At 58.0% G+C, this 24,434-nt stretch overlaps 2 protein-coding genes across 2 annotated transcripts in view; one reads left to right on the top strand and one right to left on the bottom strand.

Annotated features, from left to right (window-relative positions):
* SPTBN5 (spectrin beta, non-erythrocytic 5) overlaps window positions 1-14,049 on the top strand; it is a 46,532-nt gene extending 32,483 nt beyond the window's left edge. Inside the window, 28 exon segments of the mRNA XM_029950717.1 lie at window positions 18-139; window positions 411-573; window positions 786-974; window positions 1,235-1,312; window positions 1,953-2,125; window positions 3,129-3,219; window positions 3,348-3,494; window positions 4,098-4,235; window positions 4,315-4,571; window positions 4,746-4,932; window positions 5,205-5,417; window positions 5,917-6,113; window positions 6,217-6,421; window positions 6,710-6,904; window positions 7,977-8,132; window positions 8,371-8,588; window positions 8,738-8,927; window positions 9,156-9,332; window positions 9,502-9,600; window positions 9,941-10,042; window positions 10,044-10,082; window positions 10,354-10,422; window positions 10,891-10,977; window positions 11,074-11,165; window positions 11,310-11,395; window positions 12,158-12,208; window positions 12,355-12,571; window positions 13,476-14,049. Of these exon segments, the coding sequence (XP_029806577.1) occupies window positions 18-139; window positions 411-573; window positions 786-974; window positions 1,235-1,312; window positions 1,953-2,125; window positions 3,129-3,219; window positions 3,348-3,494; window positions 4,098-4,235; window positions 4,315-4,571; window positions 4,746-4,932; window positions 5,205-5,417; window positions 5,917-6,113; window positions 6,217-6,421; window positions 6,710-6,904; window positions 7,977-8,132; window positions 8,371-8,588; window positions 8,738-8,927; window positions 9,156-9,332; window positions 9,502-9,600; window positions 9,941-10,042; window positions 10,044-10,082; window positions 10,354-10,422; window positions 10,891-10,977; window positions 11,074-11,165; window positions 11,310-11,395; window positions 12,158-12,208; window positions 12,355-12,571; window positions 13,476-13,500 (3,963 nt within the window). The 3' untranslated portion in view covers window positions 13,501-14,049.
* Window positions 12,124-22,445, bottom strand: PLA2G4B (phospholipase A2 group IVB). Its single transcript, XM_029952235.1, has 19 exons — window positions 22,379-22,445; window positions 21,938-22,074; window positions 21,682-21,813; window positions 21,298-21,338; window positions 21,051-21,141; window positions 20,734-20,788; window positions 20,059-20,189; window positions 19,692-19,775; window positions 19,357-19,394; window positions 18,661-18,796; window positions 17,667-17,803; window positions 17,253-17,475; window positions 17,011-17,125; window positions 16,631-16,768; window positions 16,323-16,427; window positions 15,962-16,141; window positions 15,444-15,610; window positions 14,782-14,968; window positions 12,124-14,672 (listed from the first exon to the last, which is right to left on the bottom strand). The coding sequence occupies exons 1-19, from the start codon at window positions 22,443-22,445 to the stop codon at window positions 14,452-14,454; spliced, it is 2,385 nt and encodes a 794-aa protein (XP_029808095.1). The 3' UTR covers window positions 12,124-14,451.
* Window positions 22,446-24,434: the final 1,989 nt, after the last annotated feature.

Here is a 24,434-nt window from a genome sequence, read left to right as displayed (position 1 = left end):
CCTGGCTTCTCTCACAGTCCCTGGAGCGTGGGGTGGGCCGCCTCTGCCAGAGAAGCCCGGGGGCAGCCCACAGCCTCAGCCACAAGCAGCAGGAGATGATGGACAGATGGCAGCAGCTCTGGAGTGGGACCCAGAAGCGGTACAAACCCCCGGGCTCCTTCTCTCACTGCCCTCACAGATGCAGCCCCTGCAGCAGCTCAGTCTCTACACCGCCCCCTCACCCCCGACCCTGGCTTCCCCCTGAAAGCCTTTTTCCAGCCTTTTCATATAACTGCTGGTATTGTCACTCTATTCGTTCTCAGCCCATGGGCCCTTCTCTGACTAAGGGATTCAGAGATGGGAAGCACTGGTGGGTGTTGGGGAAGAGGGGCTCTGAGGCCTCAGGATTAGCAGATGAACCCTGTGGGCAGGAAGGAGTCACTGGATGCCTTGCACCAAGCCCAGAAACTGCAAGCCATGCTACAGCACTTGCTCTTCTGGGCCCGGAGGCTGCGGGCTGAGATGGATGCCCGAAGCACCCCCCGCAGCCCTGCAGAGGCCCGGCGCATGATACAGGAGCACTGGGAGCTCAAGGTGAGGGCCAGGATCCTGGGACCTCGCCTCCTCCCGCCATCTCCCATACTCGCCTCCCAACTTTCTCTTGGGTCCTTTCTCCCTCACCTGCCTCTGCCCTTTTCTTCTATCCCACCCAGTGTGCTTCTCACACCTCTCCCCCTCCCCACTGGGCCTCCTCCCTTCCGCTGATGGAGCCTCAGCCTCCAGGTCTGAGCCCAGTCTTATTACAGGCCGAGCTGGACTCCCAAAGAGACAGCATCAGCCTGGCCCGAAGCACTGGGCAGCGACTGCTTGCAGCCGGGCACCCCTCTGCCCCCGACATCCGCCCGGCCCTGGCTGGTTTGGACCAGGAGCTGAACAGCCTGGAGGAGGCCTGGCAAGGGCACCAGCACCAGCTGCAGCAGGCTTTGGAGCTCCAGGTAGGCAGCCTCCATCCTGCCCCCACCTCCTGGGCTGGCCGCTAACCCTATTGCCCATGATCAAAGCCAAACCCAGAGAGGCTGCCATTCCAGGGCCTTGTCCCACCACTTCGTAGCCACCACTCAGCTTGCTCACAGAAGCCCTTGCCTGTCGTGGACTCACTCTGCTGAGCCAGGTTCTTGGTCCCTGGTTTTTCCTCTGGGCACAAACGTGGTCACTCCACCTGCTCACTTTCTTTTGCCTTTTCATTTCTTGACAGCTGGTTCTGAGTGCTCTGGAGCAGGTGGAAAGTTGGCTCTGTGGCCAGGAGGCCTGCCCAGCTAGTGACGGCCTGGGGGTAGGTGCGGGCAGGGCGTGAGGGGGTTTTACAGAAGCAGCGTTAGGGGTCACATCAACCAGTGCTGCCTCAGCTCCTCAGGCCAAGGAGGGGGTCACTGAAAAGTCTCTTCCCCATGCATGGTGGCGGTTCTTGTGCGCCTGGGGCTAGGCCCCATGGGGATGTCATGGAGCTTAAGAGGGCAAGCGTGTGGCCTTGACCCCATTCTTGCCTCCTTCCCACACTTTTCACCTCTGCCCTGATCACTTCCCTACACCGAGGTTTGCTCTTCCAACCATGATCCCAATCCCTGTGGCAGGCAAGCTAGACTCCGGGAGACCTCGGAAAAGTCAGGGTCTAGTGTGTCCTGTGCTGACAGTCTTACCAGGAGCGCAGAAGAGGGAGCACTCCTGGTACATGAAAAAAACTCTACCTGCCCTGCGAATTGTGACACTGGCCCTCATGCCTAGTACCTTCCTTGGCTAAGAACCCCAGTCCTGAAGCCAGATCTAGCCTTGTGGAGTCTGGGAGGGGGGTGTTTTGGCAGAATGCTCACCATGGGGGTGAGTGGTTGACAGCAGATGGCTGTAGGGGGGAAGGCAGAGAGCTCGGACGGGAGGGGTGGCCCTGTGCACAGAACGGGCTTCCCTGCTCCCACCAGGACTCTTCGGCCATCGTGGAGGTGCTCCTGTGGAAGCACAAGGTGCTTGAGCAGGGCCTGGAGGCACAGGCTGAAAAGATCAGCGCCCTAGAGGCGGTGGCCCGCAGCCTGCACCGGGGAGGGCACATGGAGGCCCAGAGTGCCCTGGGCCGGTGCCAGGCCATACTCCTGAGGTACCTGTGGCTCCGGGCTGTGGGTGGGATAAGCCCCCTGCACTCCTGCCCCGAACTGCATGTGGTCCCCAGGGGAGGTAAAAGGGAGTTTTACAAAGAGGTTGTGCTGGGAAACCAGAGAAATGACCGAATGAAATGGCAGGACCAGAGCACAGTGGTTGGGCATTGACCCTGCAGGGCCAGGTAGTCCTGAACTCCTGTGTGCTGCCCACTCGTGGTGGGACTTGAGGCAGATTCCTCACAGAGTCTGGGGTCTACAAGGAGGGTATAAAAGTACCTGCTTCTTAAGGTTGTGTTGAGGACTGAGAAGGTGCCCTTGATGTCTGAGCACGGCACCTGCCACTCAGGCAGTTTGGCAGATTTCTTGTACTCATTTAAATGAAGCTGAGGGGTCCCCGGGGAGCTCAGTCAGTTAAGCATCCAATCTCGGCTCAGGTCATGATCTCACAGTTAACAAGTTGGAGTCCCGCATTAGGCTCCTCTGTGCTGAGAGCTTGGAGCCTGGAGCCTGCTTCAGATCCTGTGTCTCCCTCTCTTTCCCTCCCCTGCCCCCATACTCTGTCTCTCTCTCTCTCAAAAAAATTTTTTTAAAACGTGAAGCTGGCACAGCTTATGAGACACCAGGGTCTGCCTTTTTTTCCTCTTAAAAAGCCAATCTGATTCCTCTACCTCATCCAGCTTCTCAGATTTTAGATCAAGGAAGGTGGGCCAAAAGCCACTGATATCATTTTAACTCAATTCTTTAAAACCCTGTCTTCAAATGTAGTTTGTGAGGTACTAGGAATTGGGACTTCATCATAAGAATTGGCGGCCGGGGGCGGGCACGGTTCAGCCCATAACAGGCCCTAGTGAAGAAGGAATAGAATGACGCTCCATTTGACAGGAAACCTCAGACTCAGGATATATTGATACATAAGAAGGGCTGTCACTGGCTGGAAAGGCACACACACACCCCCGCCCCAATTAGGGGACCTGAGGACCCACAAGACCCTCCCTCTGGCAGGAAAGAGGCACTCGTAGAGCAAGCCAGGAACCGTCGCCGCCAGCTGGAGGAGCTCCGGCCGCTGCAGAGTTTCCTGCAGGATTCCTTAGAGGTTCGCCTTGGGTTGGGGGGTGGGCCATGGTTGGGGTGGGGAGGGAGCCACAACAGGAAGAGGGCAAGCCCAGATTTGGGGCAAAGGGAGACTGAGGCAGCTGAGCCTGGTCTTCCCCATGTGTCCAGGTGGCCACATGGCTGAGGGAGAAGAACCTGGTGGCCCTGGACCAGGGCTGGAGGGACCCAGCTCTGCTGCAGACACAACTTTGGAAGCAGCAGAGTCTCCAGGCTGAGCTAGACATGGGTGTCCACCACCACCAAAGGCTGCAGATGGTGAGGCCCCAGGGGTCATGGGACAGTCTTGCAGGCCTGAGCATGAGGTGACCCTACAGTGGCTCTGAACCACAGTAATGGATGACTCACATTTATTGAGTGCTTTCTGTATACAGGCACCATGCTAAACACCTAAAGGTAGGAAGAAGCAGTTTTCCTGAGGCATACTCTCCAAATATAGTGCCTTTTCAAGATGTTTAAAGATAACATTTTGATGGGATAGTTTTTAAAGCTATCTTGGGAAAGACATTAGGGGACAGAGAAAGGCATAGCTTTGGGTAGAGTCAAAATGTATCACCTTCTCATTTTACCATCTCCCACTTACTGAGAGCAGGTCCCGACCCCAGGCTGGCTTCCTGTATTGTCAAGTGTCTCGTTAAGAATTTTTAATGTTCTAAACAAAATTTAAACAAAATCCTTAAACAACTCACCAGTGTCATGCCCCTCATAAGGATAAGGAACATGAGCTCAGGGCACTGACAGAACTTGGCCAAGATCACACAGCTAGCCCACAGACTATAGCCCTGAGGCTGGCAGTTGGAGCCCGCACCACCCAGGGCACCGGCAGTCCTGGTCCATGAGGTGTGCATTGTGTTGCTGTAGGAGGGACAGAGGCTGCTGCAGCAGGGCCACCCAGCCTCGGAGACCATCCGGGAACGGCTGCAGGAGCTGGGGGAGCTCTGGGACAGGCTGCAGGCCAACAGCCAGAGGAAGGCAGCTGCGCTTCAGGAAGCTTGCGAGGTGGGCAGCGCGGCCTGTGGCATGCGGGGAGGAGGTGCTAGGCCTCTCTGCCTCGTGCCCACCTCACCCTCTGCCCCAGGCCCTGCGTCTCCAGCGGAGTGTGGAAGAATTAGAGAGTTGGCTGGAGCCTGTGGAGGTCACGCTGAGAGCCCCCATGGGGGGCCAGGATCAGTCCAGGCTGGACGAGCTCCTGGGGGCTCAGGGCGAGCTGGAGGCGGCAGTAGACAGGCAGGCGGGACAGGTGCAGCTGCTACGGGGCCAGGCTCAGGTCTTCAAGTGGGAAGGCCACTTCCTGACCCAAGATCTGGAAGACCGGGTCCAGCAGCTGCTGCGGAGGTAAATGCAAGCACCTGCATCCTCCTCCCTCCCTCCCTCCCTCACTATCCTCCAGCTGGTCTCTTTGGGCTTCCACACCCCCAACCTCATGCTGCGGGGCACTGAGCGGGTGAGCTCTGGGTCAGTCTGGTGCCTACGCGGATGACCCTGGCCCTCCCGCCTCCAATGCTGCAGATTTGAGAATCTGCAGGAGCCCCTGCGGGAGCGCAGAGCAGCCCTGGAGGCTCGGAGCCGCCTCTCACAGTTCCTCAGGGATGCTGATGAAGAGATGGCATGGGTGCAGGAGAAGCTGTCTCTGGCTGCTAGCCAGGACTGCGGGCAGAGCCTGAGCACCGTGCGGCACCTGCAGGAGAAGCACCAGGTGTGGGAACCATCCCCCCAGAGCAGGAACGGGCTGCCCTCAGATTGAGCCCACGGCTCAGGCCACGGTGCTGGGAGCTCTGTGCGCCTGGGGGCTTTGGGGTACCCTAGGCTCTTTGTTGGCCATAAAGACAGGGAACTCTTTGGGGCCAAGTCTTTAGGAGCCTGTGAGGCTCTAGCATGGCTTTGGTTCAGAGCCTAGGCCAGGCCAAGGTGCAGGCCCTGAGGAACATCCAGTAACACCCCTGGTCCTGTTTGCCTCCACCTTCACAGGACCTAGAGAGCGAGATCAGCAGCCACGAGGCCCTGACCCAGGCCGTGGTAGACGCAGGACACAAGCTGGTGCAGGCTGGGCACTTGGCTGCCTGCGATGTGGCTGCCCGGGTGCAGCAGCTGGAGAGTGCCATGGGCTGCCTGCGGGCACAGGTGACTCAGAGGCGCCGGCTGCTACAGCAGGCTCATGAGGCCCAGCAGTTGCTGACGGAGGTGAGGGGCTGATGTGGGACATGAAACGGCAGGGCCTGGGCATGAGGACCCCCAGGGTGTACACAGGGCTGGAAGGTAACCCCTGTGGTGGGGGCTGGGGGGCGGTTCCTGGCTCTCTGTGCATCTTCTGTTGCCTCCACTAAGCGGTGCCCTGCCCCAACGCTCTCCCTGCTGCATGTTCCCCAGAACACAGGCCCCTCGCTGGGTGCGGTTTTCTTGGGTTTTGCCATTTCTTCTGAACCAACGATTCTCAGTCATTGCTTTCCATCTGAATGACCTGGAACCTGTAAGAAATGCTGATTGACACTCAGATTCCATTCCAGACCAAATCAGAAATCTTTAGGGTTGAAAGCCAGGCACAGACAACGTAAATGTTCCCAGGTAATTCCAGTGTGCAGCCAGGGATAAAACCACTGCTGTAAATGTCGAGGCCACGAACTCCAAGGTGGGAGCCCTGGAGGCCAGCACCCAGAGAACTCTCTTCTCTGGGCCACATCAGCTCCGGGAGGCAGAATCTTGGCTGGAAGAACGGGGCTGTGTCCTGGACACCAAGGACGTGGGCCAGAGTGCCGAGGCCATGCGCACCTTCCTGAGGCGGCTGGAGGCCACCAGGAGAGACCTAGAGGGGTTCAGCGTGCGAATCGAGAGGCTACAGCAGACAGCAGCCCTCCTTGACAGCAGGCAGAACCCAGAAAGGTGGGTGGGAGCCAAGCCCACCTAAGGAGGTTCAGGGAGGGTGCTGCCGCCAGAGGGACGTGAGGGAAGAAGGGCTCCAGCCAGGTTGTGCTTGTTGCCACAGCCCCAGCGTGCTGGCCCGGATGCGGGCAGTGAGGGAGGCCCATGCAGGGCTGCTGCAGAGGGCGGAAGGCAGGCGGCAGGGCCTGCAGGAGCAGCTACAGCTCCACCAGCTGGAACGGGAGGCCCTGCTCCTCGATGCCTGGCTGGCCAGCAAGGTGGCCACCGCTGAGTCACAGGACCATGGGCAGGACCTGGAGGCTGCCAAGGTGAGTCACTCCTGAGCAAACCTGGGGTAGAGTGGATTGAGCCTGAGTGAGGGCAAAGGAAGTGTGCACTTGGGTGAGAGAAACGTGAAGGGGTCTGCTGAGGGGAAGTAGGGGATCGCTGGGCTCTCGGTGGATCCTCTGGAACTAGAGCTAGAGCCCAGGGACTTGAGCTACAGCCTCAGCCAGTACTGCTGAGGGAAATGTCAGATATCGCCAGACCTTGGTGAGCTGCAAGTGCTGCTGGACGCCACCTCCAGTGTGACCCTCCCTGGCCCTGTATCCTCGCAGGTGTTGGAAGAGAAGTTTGATGCTTTCAGAAAAGAAGTTCAGAGCCTGGGCCAGGCCAAGGTGCAGGCCCTGAGGGAACTGGCAGGCTCCCTGGAGCGGACAGCACACTGGCACAAGGCCCAGATTCAAGCCCAGAGGAGTCGCATCGAGGTGACTTGGGAAAGGCTGAACCAGGCAATAAAAGCCCGCACACAGGTGAGTGACCCCTGGCCAGGGGCAGCCAAGGGACAGCACCCGGGCATCTTCTGCCTGGGCCAGGGACAAGCAGGCCCCTCGGGGGGTGGGGTGGGTGTGTGTGTGCACGCGCGCATGGAGAAGGAGGTGGCTGCCTCTAACTCCCAACACTAAGGTGATGGGGAGTCTCAAAGACTTGCACCCCCACCGCACCCCAGCCCTCTCCACCAATGCAGTTTCCGGCTGGTGCAGTTCGCACCACCAGGGAGAAAGGATGCATGTGCGGCCGGCCTCTGATCCCCTCAAAGCCTCCCCTAACCATGGGCTTCTGGCTTTAAGATCCATCCCGTGTGGATCTCCGCTGGCACTTACCTGGCTCCTTCCTGTGCTCCCTCACTCTCCTAACCTGTGGGATGGGCTCAGTGTCCCTCCAAGAGTGTTCTCAGCCACAGCAGCTGGGCTCTATAAAAGCAGCCTGCTCCCCAAGCCCCTGACAGCCTGGGCAGCTTCCCGAGCTGACCCTCCTCCTAGCCAGCTGCCCCCTGAAAACCGATCTCCTCCCTCCTGCCCCATGGATGCACCCATCCCCCCTGCTTTTCAGAGCCTCCACTTCTGCCTTCTCGATTTGTACACTGAAGACCCCCTTGTCCCAGAATGCCCCCTGAGGCCCTACCACGCCATCAGTAACATCACATGTTCATTAAGCAGCTGCCACAGCAAGGATATTTTTTGTACCTGGTGGTCATGAGTGAATCACCAAGCCCATGGTCCTCGCCAGTTAGTTGGGTATTTATGTTTGTATTTATGTATTTACAAACTTATTTTGAGAGAGGAGTATGAGCAGGAGAAAGAGCAAGGGAGAAAAAGAACACCAAGCAGGCTCTGCAGTGTCAGCACAGAGCTCAACACAGGGCTCAAGTACATCAACTATGAGATCATGACCTGATCCAAAATCAAGAGCTGGATGCTTTACCAACTGAGCCACCCAGGTGCCCTGGTCTTACTTCTTTAAAAGGAGGTGGCCCACAAGGCCATGTCTCCAGGGAGGAAAGGAATAAGCTCAACTCAGAGCAGGCCCTCTTTGCTCTCCCAGAGCCTGGCCACAGCCCGTGAAGTCCGTGGCTTTGAGCAGGTTGTGGCCCAGCTCCAGGGCTGGATGCAGGAGAAGGTCACCCTGATGGGGAGAGACATCTGTGGCCACAGCCTGTCATCGGTGCAGACCTTACAGCAACAGCACAGGTGCCTGAAGGTGAGGGCCCATGCCCATGTCTGCCCCTCAGAGCCTCTCCCTGCAGGTGATGGGTAGGGGGCCCCCAGAGGGGAGAAGATCAGGCCCTCCCGGCCGCAGAGTTCTTGCCCAGGTCATGGAACAGAGTGGAGTTGACTTGGGCAAATCTGGGAAGTGGATCAGGATCCTCCAAGAGGACCAAATGAGGAGCATCCATCAGGCTGCCGGAGTGAGGCCTGATCATGCATTCTGGCGGCAGAGAGAGCTGGCAGCTGTGGAGAAGGAGGTGGCCCGGGTGCGGATGGAGGCCTTAAGACTGGGCCAGCTACACCCTGTGGCCTGGGAGGGCCTGTCTGAGCAGCTGGCCAAGGTGGAAGATGCCTGGGCCACCCTGGACACCAAGGCCCAGGAGAGGGGTCAACAGCTGGAGCAGGCTGCCCGGGGCCATGCCTTCCTCTGCCGCTGTAGGGAACTGCTGTAAGTGGACCCCTGCCCTGCCCACCTGTGGGGTGGGGGGACCCTGGCTCTTTAGGGAGCTGGACTCCCCTTTCCTGCACACAGCTCCTGCCCTGCCTCCCAAGGCTTCCTTCCCAGCCCTGACAGCAGCATCGTCTCCCTGCCCCCAGAGCATGGGCTCAGGAGAAGCAGGTTCTGGCTTCATCAGAGGCATTGGCTGGGGCCGTGCTGGGGGCCGAGGAGCTCTTGGTGCAGCATGAGAAGCTGGGGCAAGAAATCAAGGAATGTTGCCTTCAGGCCCAGGACATACAGCAGGAAGGGCAGCAGCTGGTGGACAGTGGCCACTTCATGTCCCAGGAGGTATGAGCACTAAGGCAGTCTGGGGTTGAGCTGTGGAGGGAGCCCAACCACCCAAGGCCTTGGAACCCCTAGCAGGAATGGAAGCCCTCAGAAGAAGGCGGGCCAGGGATGCAGAAAGACAGAGGGGGAGGGTCTGGGTCTTCCCTGGACTTTTCTGCTGGGCACCAGCCCCGCCCTGCCTCGGGGCTTCTGCTCTGGCGTCTGGCCATCAGCACCGCTCCCCACCAGGTGACAGGGTGTCTGCGGGAACTGGAAGGGCAGCTGCAGGCACTCGAGGAGGCCTACGACCTACACCAGCAGCGCTGTGAGGAGAACCGTGGCCTGCGGAAGCGGCAGCAGGAGCTAGACCAGGCTGAGGCCTGGCTGGCCTCCCGGGAGGACCTACTGCTGGACCCCAACTGCGGGGTGAGCCAAGGCCTCACCCTTGAGTGGCTGCACTGACAGCAGCTGTGGCCGAGGGCAAGTCGTGTTGCTCCTGTGCTCCCTGAACAGCCCAGCCGGGCTGTGGACGGGGAGGGGATGGCTCTCAGCACCCCTCGGAACTGGGCCCTCACCCTGACCTACGTCTCCCCAGCACTCTGTGGCCGATGTGGAGTTGCTGCTCCACAGACACCAGGACTTAGAGAAGTTGCTGGCAGCCCAGGAAGAGAGGTTTGCCCAACTGCAGAAGGAGGCAGGGGTGAGTGGAGGCTGGGGGGAGAGTACGGTGGGAGCTACAGGACTGAGGGCTGGGAGTGGGAGCATCCTGGTCTCAGCCTGAGTCAAGACCTCCCCCAAGTACTGAGCCCAACATATCTGACCCCTCAGGAAAACCCTGTTCTTTGGCCAGCCGCAGGGCCCTGTCACCTGGGTGTCCTGGTAGGTTACAGCCCCACCATGGACCAGGATGACAGGGAAGTCTCCTAAGCTAACACAGAAGAGAGCAGCCCAAGGAGGAGACAGGGATCTCTCCAGGTGGAAGGGATCAGGGCAGGATAGGCTGATCTGGCTCACCTTACTCACCACTTACCAAGGTGGAACAGAAGCTGCTGCAGCAGAGGACAGGGCTGAAACCTGGGAGTGTTGGCCACGAGCTCACCTCCCTCCAGCAGAGGCCCCTTGGCCCCTTGGGGGTCAGGAGTACAGCTGGCTGAGACAAGGGACCCGCAGCCAGGTGTGTCTGTTGGGTCGCACATAGCCTTTGCCACCACCATCTCCCTGGAACGTGCAGCTGGGCAGCAGGGGCGCAGTGGGGCTGGGTCTGTAGGCGTAAGGCCCACACACTGCAGCCAGCGCTGAGGCCCTGGGGCCGGGGCCACTGAGAGCGTAGGAGCTGAGAGTCCCCGGGAATGAAGTGGTCAAAAAGGGATAGATCCCTAGCCCACCTTCCAGAGGGGTCCTGTCCTCTGTTGCTGGATGATTCGTGGGCCCCTTCTTGCACTTTCAGGATGCGAAGGGTGCCCCTACCATGGAAGGATTTTTGGAGCTCAAGCAGCAGTGGCCTGCAGACAGGCAGGTAAGTATCGGGAGATTCCTTCTCCAGGCACCTCCCCTTCACAGAACCACTTGGGCTGAGAAGGGCCAGCAGGGCTGGTACTGTGGCATTATGGTGGATATCCTCCCCGTGCCCAAGTCTTAGAACTGTTTTTTTTCTTCTTATATTTTACTTAAGCAATTTCTACACCAAACATGGGGCTCAAACTCAAACCCCAAGATCAAGAGTCACATGCTCTACACACTGAGCCAGCCAGGTGCCCCAAGATAGTTTCATTCTTACAACACCTCATGGCTTCTGCTCCCGCCCAGGTGGGCAGGGAGGCCCTCTTCCTCCTCTTCCTGGCTTCCCTGCACGTCATTCCCTGGCTCCCTCTTCCCCATGGACACCTTGGACCAGTCCAGGACTTTGGCTGGGAGCCTCATGGAGACACACGGTCAGGGTTTGACAAGGCCAGGCTGGTGCCACCTCACCACCCTCTCTCCACAGCCCAGCTCAAGTCCCTGGGATGGCTGCCGTGGGCCCTTTGGGGGCAGTCCCCTGGGCCTCTTTCAGGACAAGACGACTGCAGTGGAAGTACTGGGCAGTGGAATACAGGGGAGACAGAAGACAGAGAGGCCCATGGAGAAGAAGGGACATGGTCATGGTGACTTCTCTCTCATCTCTTCTCAGAACATGGCGCCCGTGGACCCCCTTGATCTCACAGGAGCCCAGTGTGAGAGGCAGAGGTACTGGCAGGGCATGAAACATGCTTTCTCATTAAGGTAAGGGTCATGTGCGGAGAGACTATGGCCCCCCAACATACTGACCCAGAAGGCACAGCCTCCCAAGAGCAGCCAAGAGGCTAGAGGCAGGGGTCCCCCACAGGGGAGGCAAAGAGTTTTGGCCCACGGCTCTCTGCCCAGCAGGCTGAGCAGTGGGGTGGAGACTGCATCTGTAGCACCACTGGAAGGACATGCCAAGACCTGGAATCAAGCCCTGAGCAACATGGAAGGTAGGCACCAGACCAAGCCTGAGGTGGGACTTGGGGGCACTGATTCCCAAGCTACGGTTTCCTACATCCTCTCAGGCTATAGAGGTACCATCCTTTCTACAGCCTGAGAGGTTAAGTGGGACTTAGTGTCTTTTCCAAAGAATTTAAGGCCCAGAAGGGTAAACAACTTGCCCAGATCACACAGCTAATTAGTACCACAAGTAGGGCCAGGTTTGACCCATTGGCTGCCTCCTGGTCCTCTCCCATCCCTTAGGAGTCAGAGAGGCAGACTCCACCAGAGTGTTCTTAGGCTTGTTCTGCAACCTTCTAGTCCTCAACTAGCTCTGAATGTGCCACCCCTGGCATATCTATGGACAATGGCCAAACCCACCTCTATCACAAGGCATGCCTGGAAAGCACCCCTGCACCAGGAATCTCTGGGTCAGTGTGGTCTGACAGGCTCCACCTGGACAGCATGTGTTCCAGTCAGGTCACTCCCGAGGTGGCAGGCTCTTCCTGTGCCTCCAAGTCTCCCGGGGATCTTGACTCCATGCCTCACACGGCCCCCTGGGATCTCCTCGAGGCTGAGCCTTTCTTAGCCCACCTGCACGCAGCCTTCTAGGAGGTGGGCTGCACTGGGGCGCCTGCACTGCACCTCCACAGAGGCACGGCTTGGTGCACACGGAGCCTCCTGCAGCAGTCATACCTTAGTCTATTTGGGCTGCTTTTCACAAAAATACCAGACTGGGTAGGTTACAGACAAGAGCCATTTATTTCTCACAGTTCTGGAGGCTGGGAAGTCCAACAGCAAGGCGCCAGCCGATTGGGTGTCCGGTAAGAATTGTCTTGTGGGTTAGGTGGGGGTCCTTGTTTGTGGTGTGTCCTCACTGGGCTGAAGGGGTGATGTTGCTCTGTGGGGGTCTGTGTTGTCAGGGCTCCACCCTCATGCCCTAATCCCACCACCCTCACGTTGGGGTTAGGATTTCAACAGAGACGCAAACATGTAGACAACAGCAAAGAGGAAGGACCCTGCAGGGAGTGTGCTGTCTGCAGGAGGCCTAGCATCTGTGCCAGGCTGACCATCGTGTCCCCTGTGCTCTCAGCCCACAGTCTGAGCCTGGAGCTCCGAACTGGACCTCTGCGCTTCCCTGTGGAGCACAGTGCTGAGAAAGCGCCCAGCACTGCAGCCTCACTCAGGTAGGACACAGGGTATGCGGGCAGGTGCAACTCCTGAGCCCCCAGGACTGGCACCAATGCTGCCCTCTTAAGCCCAAGATCCAGAGACTCCAACCTGTACTGCAAGGGGAATGGGTAACTCCCATCTTTGAGACCCTCAGCAACAGAAAATCCTAGCACCCACCTGGTCTGGTGCAAAATCCCCTGAGGCTCCCCTTCCCCACAGCTTCCAGAGCTGGCCCCTGACCTCCTCCCTGACGGAGAGTGAGTGCCGATGGCCAGCTGCTGGCCCTGCCCAGAGCTCCTGGGGCCAAGCCCAAGGTACAGGGCCCCCAGGTGTCCCTTTGCACATGTGGGAAAGCCAGTCTGGCTCTGTCCCCCAGGTCTCCCATCTCTCACCCCTTGGTCTCTCTTCCTGTGCCAGAGAGAACACTGCACCCTGCTCTGATGGGAAAGGAGAGCCTTACTGTCCTAGAGCAGGCCGGAAGCCAGGTGGTCACCCCACTCATGGAGATAGACCCCCCTCTGGTTGGGTTGAGGGGCACTCACCGCACACTGGAGGGCAGCCGCGGCTGTAGGCTCTGGCAGTGCTGCAAGCCTATCCTGCAGGGCCCATGGGCTCCACTTCAGGATTCGGAGGACATGTTGCCAAATGAATAGGCCTCATCCTGGATGGTGGCTTCTAAGGCTACCAGGGCATGTGACTCTAGCCACATGCTCAGGACAGGGCCCGAGAATCACTGCACAAGACCCAGTCCTCTCCCCTCTGCCCCACACAGCACAGTCACTCCCACAGCTGCCTGTCAGCTTCTGGGATCCACATCAACATTGGTTCCAAGGGAGGCCAGAGGCCTCACACACCAGTGCTTGACAAAGATCGTGGGGAAGCTAGCCCTAATCTCACTGCTTCCCTGTTCTCCAACAGGTTTGGGCACGAAAGCAAACCCTGAAGTGGCACCCACCCTCAAGGCTACAACCAAGGACAGCCCCTAGGGGATCAGAATGAGATTCTGCTGTCAGGCCTTGCAGGACCAAGTTCTGGAATGGACAATTCCTGTTAAGAGGCAGCCCTCACCAAGGTCACCACTTGCTAAGGTTAAGCCATTGGGGCTCGTCTCTGGCTCCTCTGATCCCAGGGTTGGCCGCCCCCACCATGGCACAGGGGTGCTGTGTCACTGCTGGTGAGTCTGCTTATCTGTGCACGGCCAGGGTTCCATTAGCAGAGACCCGCCACCCCCTGCAGACCAACCTGGCCTCCCCCCTGCTTGGAAAGGGGGGCTCCGGCCTGGCAGACATGGCCTTGAGCAGATGCTTTGCGCTCTAGCCCAGGGAGGTACCCGCGGAGATGATGTTCAAACCAGTCCCTGCTGTGTGTAACCAAGAGCTTGGAATAACCTGTCCCTTCTTGGCAGCAATGACGATCCATTAACATCTCACCTTATATGAGCCTCTGTGATGTATAAACTGCTCTATTTTACTGTGTACAACTATTCAAAGGAGCAAGGAAAAAGGTCACATAGCTTTGAGCACTGTGGCAAATATGGTCAATACTGGCCAGGGCCCGCTGTCCCCCAGGTCTACCTCCGGCCACCTCTGAATGCTCTCCTTGAAGAGGAAGCCACCTCTGGCCTGAGGAGACAGGGCTCAGCCCTTTTAAAACCCTCAGCCTACCCCCAAGTGTCTGTGGAGAGGGTGCTAGTGGTGGCAGGGCCACTTCTTGGCCGGGCTGGGCACATACCTTGGAGGAGACCCTTGGATGGCGAGGGGACCAGGGCTGGGCCGTCGAGGTTCTGGAACCCCTGGAGATGCCGGTCTCTGCCCCACGTTGCCAGAACACCCAGGCAGACGGGGCATGAGTCTGACACAGTGTCAGGGCCCTGGAGGCGAGGGGGACAGCACCCTCACTGCGGCCGGGGTTGCCTGCGCTGCTGCCTCCGCTGCACTGCTCCACGCAGGGCCTCAAGCAGCTGCTCCTGGTTGTTGCAGATATTGTAATGTGTCAGGCGGAGCAGCTTGTCCATGTCCTCCGGGCTGTAGGTCACTTTTGAGTAGTGGTAGGGAGAGTCGGATGAAGACAGGTTCACCTCCCCAGCTGCCTTCTCCTCTGGTGTCCGCAGGATGCCTGGTGGAGAGTGTAGCAGGGATGGGACATGAACAGAGGAGAGGGGGGCTGGGTGGGGTCCTAGGGTCCCCATAGAGAGACATACAGGAGGGAGCGGCAGGGGGCTCACCAGGGGCCGAGTACTCCCGAAAGGAGTCATCGACCAGCGGGAAGTGCAGCACAGCTGGGGCATCAGGGCGGTCTGGGTCGGAGAACAGGCAGGACTCCGGAGGCTGGCGCTGCTCCTCCGGGCTGGGGGACACCGGCGGGAAAGGGATACCCTGCTCCTGGCAGAGCCGGCCCATGAGCTGCAGCTGCTGCAGGGCAGCCAGAAGTGGTGTCAGAAGGTGGGGCCCCAACACTGGGCCACCTGAACGTGGGGGGTCAGCTGGGAGGCGTGGGACATGGTGCCCAGGTGCCAAATCAGATCCAGGCAGACCCCCAGCACCGGGCCAGACGAGGGAAGGTGTTCCAACCCCTCAGCTGCGTGGGGCTAACTCCTCCCAGGTTCTGCAAAAACCTTCACCAGACCAACACGAAACTCACAGCAGAGGTCTCCAGAGGTCTAGACTGAATGGGGGTAGCAGGTGCATCAAGGGGACCCAAACATACAATATACTTAACCCCCAGCTCCTTGTCCCTCTGCCATCCCTCTGCCGGCTTTTGAGGTCCTGAAGCCCTCCTGCCCTGTCCACGTCCTGGACTCCAAAGCAGACATCCCCAAAGGCAGGAGCCAGGACACCAGGCCAGGCCTAGGGTCAGCACGGCCGCCCACGCCTGCCCCCAGCCCACCTGAAAGGCTCCTTGGAGGTTGTAATCCAGTGAGAGGATGAGGTCCACATCCCGGGTGGGCCGCAGAAGGGGTGGGAAACTGGTGTTGATAAGGTAGCCGACATCCAGCAGGGAAAGGTGGGGCTCTGCAGGTGTCAGCTGGTGGGGGTGCCCATCCAGTTTGGTGGCTGCACAAGTCGAAGGAATGGGGAGGAAAAGCAGCTATCACTGGTGCTGAGGACACTAGATCCCTCGGGCCTAATGCTAGCTCCTTGCTAGTGGCAGAAACTGACTCTGCCCTCTGGTCCCTATTCTCTCCCACCACGGTAGCCCTGTCACTTCCCGAGATGCCATGGATGGGCCCTGATTCACAAATGAGGAGAGGAAAGAGAGTTCCCAGTCCAAGCAGCCCAGTGAACTAAGCCCAATGGAGCTTGGGGCCCAGTGGTTGGAGAGTATGGACGTCTGGACCAGGGACCCAAAGCTCAGGTGGTCACGGGCAGACCTTGGAGAGCTGGGACCAGGGAGAGGAGAGGTACCTTTCCAGGTGGAGAAGTAAGGTTGTTGGAAATAGTCTTTGTGGAAATGGAGACCACGCAGGAAATTGTGGGTGGCCTGGGCCAGTGGGCGCCATGTCAGAAGGTCAGTAAAAAACTCGACAATCCTGCCGGCCCCTGTGGGAGACTCTTCTATCTTCAGAAGAGGAACCCGTTCCTTGTCTGCTCAGTTAAGAAGGGGGAAAGTAGAGCATCTTTTAGGACATGGGGATCCCTGACTTTTACCCCAGCTTCTGTGGCCTCTGAAAGGCCTGCGAGCCACCTCCCGCACCCTGCCCCCCATCCTCCAGATACAGCCCTGATGGTAGCCTCTCCACTTCTTACAAGGAGCCCAGGCACCCACCCAAATTGGCCTGATCCTGCGCCCAGCGGTCCCAGAACTGGCTAGGGTTTGAGGCCCAGTATAAGCTGTCCTGGAGGTTGGCTGCATACAGGTTGCTCCAGATACCTGAGAGAGGGGACACAAGGGGAAAAGAAAGGACATGACAGGGAGAGAGCCCACCCCCATCCCTGCACAACCTAACCCTTCCCCGTGACTCATCGGAGACTAGGAAGCATCCCTGTGACTGAGCTGAGAGGTGGGGGCCTATCATCTTCCCCAGGCCCATTTCCCCCTCTATCCCAGCTTCCCTAACCTCCCAGGCCTCTCACCTTCCAGGAAGCAGATTCGGGACTCAGGAAGCTGCTTTGTCAGGCGCCCCATGAAGAACTCAGAGCCAAAGAGCTCGGAGGGGATGAAGGCACCGTACTTAGGAAAGCCAACCTCATAGGGGGAGAACTCGCACCACTCTGCAAGGAGACCACATGGCTTCACTGCAGGGCTCAGAGCTCCAGGACCCTCAACCACCACAGGCTTCACACCAGGCAGCCAGGGACCTGGAGCCTCAGGCCCCACCCCCATCCCAAAGCCTGAGTGACTCTCTGGTGGGATGACTGACAGTCTCTGGAAAGCATGGGACCGGGCCCAGAACGGGTGGGTGTAACACCTTGCTAACCAGGAGAGCACAAGTCTCCACTCTGGGGCTACTCACCTGCAAATTCAAAGGTGGTCAGGTTCTTCTTGGTGTTAAGGGCACAGTAGATGGGCAGAGGGTTCTGGCCACGACTTAGGGCCTGCCTCTGATCTGAGAGTGTGTGCTCATGGGGCTGGTGGAAAAAAAGAATTTGAACCTAAAGTTGTGCTTTCTGGTGCCTGGGGCCTTTCCCACCCTGCTGGCCAGGGCGGCACCCCATCTCTGAACCTTGCCTTGGCCACACACCTGCCCCCCTGTACCTCACTGTGCAGCAGTGCCTCGTTGATGAGGGCCCACAGGTTGGTGAAGCAGGGCGGGTGGCCCAGGCGGGCACGCTCAGCCAGCTCCTGGTGGTACCGCTGCAGCTGGCTGGGAGCAAGCACCCCCAACTTGCTCTTGGTCACCTGTGTTCTCAGTGACTCGATGGGCCCTGCCAAGTCCTTTTGAGACCATTCAGGGTCCTCATAGAGGTTGGCCAAAGCCCTGGGAAAAGTCAAAGCCTTAGACTCACTATCCTAGGACAACAGCCTAGCAGGCACCTTCCAATAGTCCCCCAGACCACATCTCTCTCTGGCACATCCTCTCTCCCAGTTGGGTGGGAGGTGTCTATGGGGTCCACAACAGCCTTACCACTGCCACCTCAGACTCCTGCACTCAACCTGCTGCCAGCTCACCAGGTGGAGCCAGAGGCCCCTGTGATGTAGGAGATGCAATCCAAGAGACCCAGCTCCTTCAGGCCAGTCAGATGCCCAAACAAGGAAACCATTGCCCGGATTCCACCACCGGTGGCCATAACAGCTACCACTGGGATCTGGAAGAGAAGACAGCCAGGCCAGTCAAGGTCAGATCAGGGCTCTTGGGACAAGTTCTGGTCAGGGCTGCCTGCTGACAAGGGTCTAGTCAGAAGTAGCTGCTTGGGGGTCAAGCTTAGCTGGTTTTAGAACTCCAGGAAAAATGGACAAGCTGCAGGCCCTATCTCCTCAACCCTACCCCCGAGGAATTAGGTCATCGCTTTCTGGAAGCTGCAGGGCCACCTCAAAAGTCTCCCACTTAGCCACCCCTTTCCCTCTTGGAAGGAGGAGTCATGTTCCTAGAAGGTGCCCCAAGCTGATGTGAACCTCCAGGGACTGCCCCAGGCCAGCAGGCAGCCCTCAGGCTGCATGGCTCACTGATTAGTCAGACAGGACCCAAGTCCCAAAACCTGGACCAGCCAAAAAATCAAGAAACAACGAGAAAAGGGGCACCTGTCTGGCGTGGTCAGTTGAGAGTCCAACTTTTAGTTTCAGCTCAGGTCATAATCTTACAGTTTCGTGGGTTCAAGCCCTGTGTTGGGTTCTATGCTCACAGCACAGAGCCTGGTTGGGATTCTTGCTCTCTACCCCTCCCCCACTGACACTGTCTCCATCTCAAAATGGATGAATAAACTTAACAAAAAAACAACAACAAGAAGGAAAGCTAGCCCAGTGGAGCAGCTTGCAAACTCCAGATGCCTCATGCAATGCTCCGCATTTGATGGCATCAGGCTGCTGAGAACATCAAGTGAGAGGGAGGCAGAGCCGGGGCAGGCAGGTAAGAGGCCAGGCCAAGCTCCGGTCTGGTTACGGAACAGTCAGCTCTGGGCTCAAACAAGTCTGAGGATGCCCATCCCAGGTGGCCCGGCCCATAGACCTCATCTTCCTGTAAGTCTTCATCAAGCTGTAGGGCCTGCTTCAGGGCCTTGGCCACCACCTCCTTCCTCTTGCTCAGGAAGGCCTGCTCCTCGGCACATAGCCCACAGCCTAGCCGCACAGCCAGCTCACTCGGTCTGGGTGGGAAAGAAGGAACCGTGAGGCAGCTCCCCGGCCTCATTACAGAAAAGGAACCGGAGTCTGCCTCACTGAGAAGTCTGTCCCTCTCACCCCAAACCACACTCCTGCTGGTGTCTAGACTGAAGCATGACATGTGTGGCTATGATGGAGAAGGCGAACCTGGACCCACGCAGGGACCCTTGGGGAATGCAAGAAAGTGGATTCAGAGAAATGCTGGCGCCTAAAAAGGTCTTGCTGGGAATCCACCACCACAGGTCTACTTCTCTCAGCTTCTCCCCCTTACCCACCCAAAAATGACTCCAGAGGAGACAAGAAAGTGTTCCCACATCTTCATGGTGAGAAGCTAGTCTCCCAGGCATGTGAAGAAGGGCCAGGGTGGGTGACTCCTCTTGTCGCATGAAGATTAGTTAAGGTCCACCCACAATGGCCACCACCCAAAAGGTGTATGATTTCTCTCCTCTTGTGGGCTTCCTGGCCCTTTCTGTGCCTCAAGTTCAAGTGCAGGTGCCTGCCTGCTGTCCCCCACACCCTTTCCCTGGGCCCAGCCAGCTCTCACCCTTCTTCTTTTCTCAGCTCCACTCTCATCAGCGGTTCCTAAAAACCACGAACACTTCAGTCATAAAAGGTGGCCACCATGGTCCTCTCATCCTGGCCTGAGCCACACCCTATGATGTCCCCATACTCCTCGGGCCTCCGGCCATCTCCACATGGGCAAGGCCTGAGGCTTGAAGGCAGTCTGCTCAGAGGACTCCTCTTCCCACAGCCTGGCTCAGCACTTATGCAGGACATGGCCAGAGGACTGAAGCTCCTTCCACAACAGGCTGGCCCTGTCGGGCGTGGGGGCCAGCCCTGCCCATGCTTCTGGCATTCCTCCTCCAGGTGATCAAGTACCTGGGATGTGGGGAAGACAAGCCTCACCACCTGGCCAGAGGGCAAGGCCCTCAGGGGCACCTTCAGTTCCTCTTGGGGGGCATCCTGCGGAGAGGATGAAAAAACATGTAAGAATCCCTTCTGTTCCAGCAGGGACCTCATCCATTGCCCCAGGGTGTGACAAAGAAGCAGCAGGAAGAGGGACAAGAGGCCAACCTCAACCCCATACTCTTCCCAGTGTGCCTGACTCTGCCAGGGAGTGAGGGGGTGAGGGGGTGAGGGGGTGAGGGGCTCAGTGTGAACAGAGGGACTGGCCAGAACGAAGTGTGGAGGGGAGGAGGGAAAGAGGAGGAAAGACTCTGCAGGCCCCACCGCAGCAGCACCCTACCTGCAGATGAATATTTAGCTCCTGCTCCCAGAAGGCCGGGTAATGAAAGCAGAAGGAGCCAGCACCCACAGAGGCCTCCTGTGGACCTTCACCGGACCCAGGAACCACAAGCTGAACTCTTCCCCCGGACTCTGGAAACAGGAACCAGGGCAGAGGGGCTGGAATAAGATCCTGGGCCACAGAGGCCCAAGAGTGTCTTGCATAAAGGGTCTGAGGAGCACTTCCCCCTACCCTGAGAGGGAGGACTGGCACACGCCAAAGCTCAGCCTCTCTGAGGACTAAGGGAACATGGGTCCTGGGGAGCCCTAGCATGGATTTGCCTCTAACCTCTACCGCTGTCCATATGTAAGTCGAGGGCAGTTAATGTAAGGGCCCTTCTAGGAACCCATAGAAAGGGAAAGACAAGGGGGGCCTGGGTGGCTCAGTGGGTTAAGCGTCCAACTCCAGCCCAGGTCATGATCTCATAGCTCGTGAATTTAAGCCCCACGTTGGGCTCTGCACTGACAGCTCTGAGCCTGGAGCCTGCTTCAGATTCTGTCTCTATCTCCTTCTGCTCCTCCCCGGCTCGCACACTGTCTCTCTCAAATATAAAGTAACATTAAAAAAATTTTTTAAAACAAACGAGGAAGACACGGGCAGAGGTCTGGGGTTTATCCTAATAGGTGGGGGACTTACGCTTCTGGTCCCCTGCCTCCTCCAGTCGAACATGCAAGCAAGAGAGCTCCCGGGCCTGTCATTAAAAAAGCCCCTCAGACTCAAACCCTTCCACTGTTAGAGACCCTCGCCCTCCCAGTACCCTAGTTTTGGTCCTCAGCACTTTATTACCTTGGCCCTGAGTCACCAAACATTTGCCTGAGGTTGTATCCTCTTAAGGAACCAAAATCCCAGGGACCCCCAACTCAGCTCTACCTGCAAATTCCCAAGGGAGGGCCCAAGCTTCAGGCCCAGGGAGGAGGGATAGCAATGGCATGAGGGAGGGGCTCTGGACTCACCACCAGAATGCCATTGGTGACAAGCTGCTCAGCACAGTCTGTCCTGAAAGAGCGACCAGTGACCCTCAGCACAAGTCCACGCTCCCAGGTTCTCACCCCTCAGAGAGGCCAGGGCATTCCTCTACCACCACTGGATGTCTCGGAGGGAAGGGTGTCAGCTCCTGGCATGCTCTGGGTGCACTGGACTCTGCCCTTCCCCAAAAGAAGCACTCCCACCCAGGGAATCGCCCAGTGGCCCCCGACTCACAGTCGCTGCAGCCGAAATTCAACTTCTAGCCGCTCCTCACCCTAGAGAGAGAAAGAAGTGAGTTTAAAAGGGTGACCAGTGTATGTGTAGACTTCAACACAGATGCCAGCTGGGGCTGCCAGGGACCCAGAGGTGGGGAGAGCCACTGTTCTGTCCACTTTCTCTGGGTAGCTCCCAGAAAGCTGCCCATGGCTTAGGGGCCAAGAAAGAGGGTCAGGGATGGGTTTGTTTCTCAGTGGACAGCAGCTCCTGACTAACAGTGGCTTCTGGATGCCATCAAACCCCGGGCCACTCACTGGAGAAGAGGACCAAGTACCCAGCTCTCCTGCAAAGGATTTCCCCTCCCTGGGCTGAAGCCCTCCACTGTCCTGGGCACAGCCTTGCCTGAGGGTTCAGGGAGAAGCTCTCTCTGCGGAACTCGCCAGCCCGCAAAGTCCCCACATCAAACAGCACCGACAACACGGGGTCATCATTGGTCAGAAGGTCCTGGTCAAAGACTTGCAGCTGCACCACATTCTGGAAGGGAACAGAGTAAGGGGCTGCCGGAAGGAGGAGCAGGACAGGAAGGTGAGTGGGGCCACAGCAGGGAGCAAGGGCTGGCAGGGACAATGGGCAGGGCAGGGGCTGACACCTGGCCCACCTTGAGCTGGCTGTGGATTCGAAATCGAAAGCTCTGATTCCAGATGGGGTTTCTGCTGTTCTTGACCGTGCGTGTCTGGAGCCTGTGACTATTGGCCGTGGGCAGCCACAGACTCACATAGCAGTCAGAGGGAGTCACTGCAGGAAGAAGGGACAAGTGCCTGCTGACAGCTAAGAGCCTTACCTAGCCCAGCTTCCCAGAGTCCATGACCTTCCATTCTAGGCAGCCCTGGGAGGCCTGGAGACCCACGGAATGGGACTGAGTCAGGAGGCAGGAAGAGCAAGAAGCTGAGGCACAATCCCACATTCCACCCAGCACGTCCTCCCAGCACCCTCTCCAGGACCCCCTGCACACCCAGCCCTACTTGGGTCTCCTCCCACCGCCCAATCCCAGTCTGAATCCAATAACAGAACCACTGTCCTTCCTGGGCCCAGCACTCACCTAGGTCCTTCGAGGGCAGGCCATAAGCCTGTAGGACACGAATGGTGAGCAGGCAGGTCCCAGGCATCTTTGCCTGCAGAGGAGGGACAGGACAGGCTTGCTGCATGTTGCTGGACCCAAAGCCAACGAGGGCCAAAGAAGAGGCCAGGGTAACCCCTCCAGGACTAATCCTGAACCAAAGGGATCAGCCCTTCCCAGACACATGGCTTCCCTCCACCCCATCAGAGCTCTAAATGGAAAGAAGGCTATGGTATCTCCTGATGATGCCTGCCAACACTTATACAACACTCTGGGCCGGCGCTGGTCCAAGAGCTTTATGTACATTAACTTCTTTAATCACACAACCACTCTGTGTGTAGGGACTAATTATGGCCAATCCCACAAGCAAACAGAAGCGCAGAAAGACAGAAAGCCTACATAGTCACATACATAGTATAGTGCCTTCTAGTCTTTCCACCCCACATTCCCAGCTAACTCTTGCTTGCTAAGCTGCCTTGAGGTGGTCTTAGGTGGCAGGAGGCCTGTTATGGGGACAGGGAGGGGGGAAGGGGATGCAGCAGAATATAAGGCCACAGAAGGAGGGGAAGAGGCATGTCAGGACCCAGCCTGGTATGGGCCCCTTGGTGGGGTTACTCCACTGACAGAGCAGCTTAAATGGAGGCATGCTCCAGTTAAGCAAACCCTCTGTTTGGAGAGGCAGGAGTGACAAGCACAAACTTGGTCTTCAGCCTCTCCACCCCTGGGCAGGACTCAATTCTGGAAATGGGCTGTTTGACTAGGAACAGCAGTTGGCAGCTCACACCACCCACAGGATTTCAAGTCCTCCAGGTGCTATAGGTCAGGCTAGAGGACCCCCAAGCGAATCCATCCCAAACCACAATCATGAGTCAAGGGATATAAACCATGTCAAGTGTGCCAGGGAAACTTGTACCAACTAATCCTTCCTTCTGGCCTTCAGCCCTGCCTCAGAAGGGTCTTGATGGATGAAGTTGAAGGGCAGAGCTGGGGTAGCTCATCGGTCAGTGTCTGCCCTGGGGCCCCAACCTCCAGGCAACTAAGTCAAGAGCACCGGAGCAGCCACTTCCTTCTGGGGCCCCAGGACAGCAGCTCAAATCTGTGGCTCTGAGAACTCTGCCTGGAGCCCATCTCTAGGGCAGGAAGAACTCAGGATGACCCCTTCCCAAGACCCTGCCTGGTCCCTGGCTTCTGCTCACCGCCCTGGTCTAAGGCTGGCAAACTCCCCTCTCTATACCTGGGGAAACTCACAGCTCCTCTTAAAAAATCAGCATTAACCAGACCCCAGAGGGAACAAAGGTCAGCCTGGGGGCCCAGGGCCCAAGCAGGTCTTACCAGAGCCATGAGGCTGACAGTCCTCAAGAGCCACAAATGACAGGCAGCAGGCGCAGGACCAAGGACTGTCGGCTTTTTAACCCAGAGCCAACAATGTTCCAGTTGGCCCCAAGCTCCTCCCTGGTCCCTCCCAACCGCCTCTGCTCCACCCAAGCCTCACACTCCCTCCAGGACAAGCCACCTGTCGAGGAAATGGGGAACCTTCAGCCCATATGGGAACACTGACACCCCTGTGATGCGTGCTTACCACCTATGAAGACCATTCCCTCTAGCCGTTGCCATCAGCATCTACCCCACCCAACCCTGCTCTTGCGCCTGGACCTAGGAGGGCTACTGACATCTGGAAAGCAGGGAGTGGGCCCAGAGCAGCACCAAGTGGATGAGCCTTGTCCCTTGTCACAGGGTATTTCACAACCTCCAATGGCTGTAGGACAGGAATGCCCAGTCCCGACTGAAGCGCTTGGCTAATCTGAGGTGAGTGCCCCAGGCCCATCACCACCTGGCAAGGGTTTGCTTCATAGCCCTCCCAAGCTGTGTGCCTGGCTGTCTCCGCCCTCGGCGCTGGGTGGCTAGGGTGATGAGGCCTTTGAGTGGCTCTCCGGGAAGGAGGGGAATCTTCCAGATCTGGGTTGGCGCAGGGAGGGAGGGAGTCCAAGTGTGGAGACCTTGTGGAGGGGATGCGCAGGGCTTTCTATTCCCTCCTATC

The sequence above is a fragment of the Suricata suricatta genome, chromosome 9 (genome assembly GCF_006229205.1).
Source record: "Suricata suricatta isolate VVHF042 chromosome 9, meerkat_22Aug2017_6uvM2_HiC, whole genome shotgun sequence".
In the NCBI taxonomy this organism is placed as follows: Eukaryota; Metazoa; Chordata; class Mammalia; order Carnivora; family Herpestidae; genus Suricata; species Suricata suricatta.
This window is presented reverse-complemented; position numbering and strand designations above follow the sequence as displayed.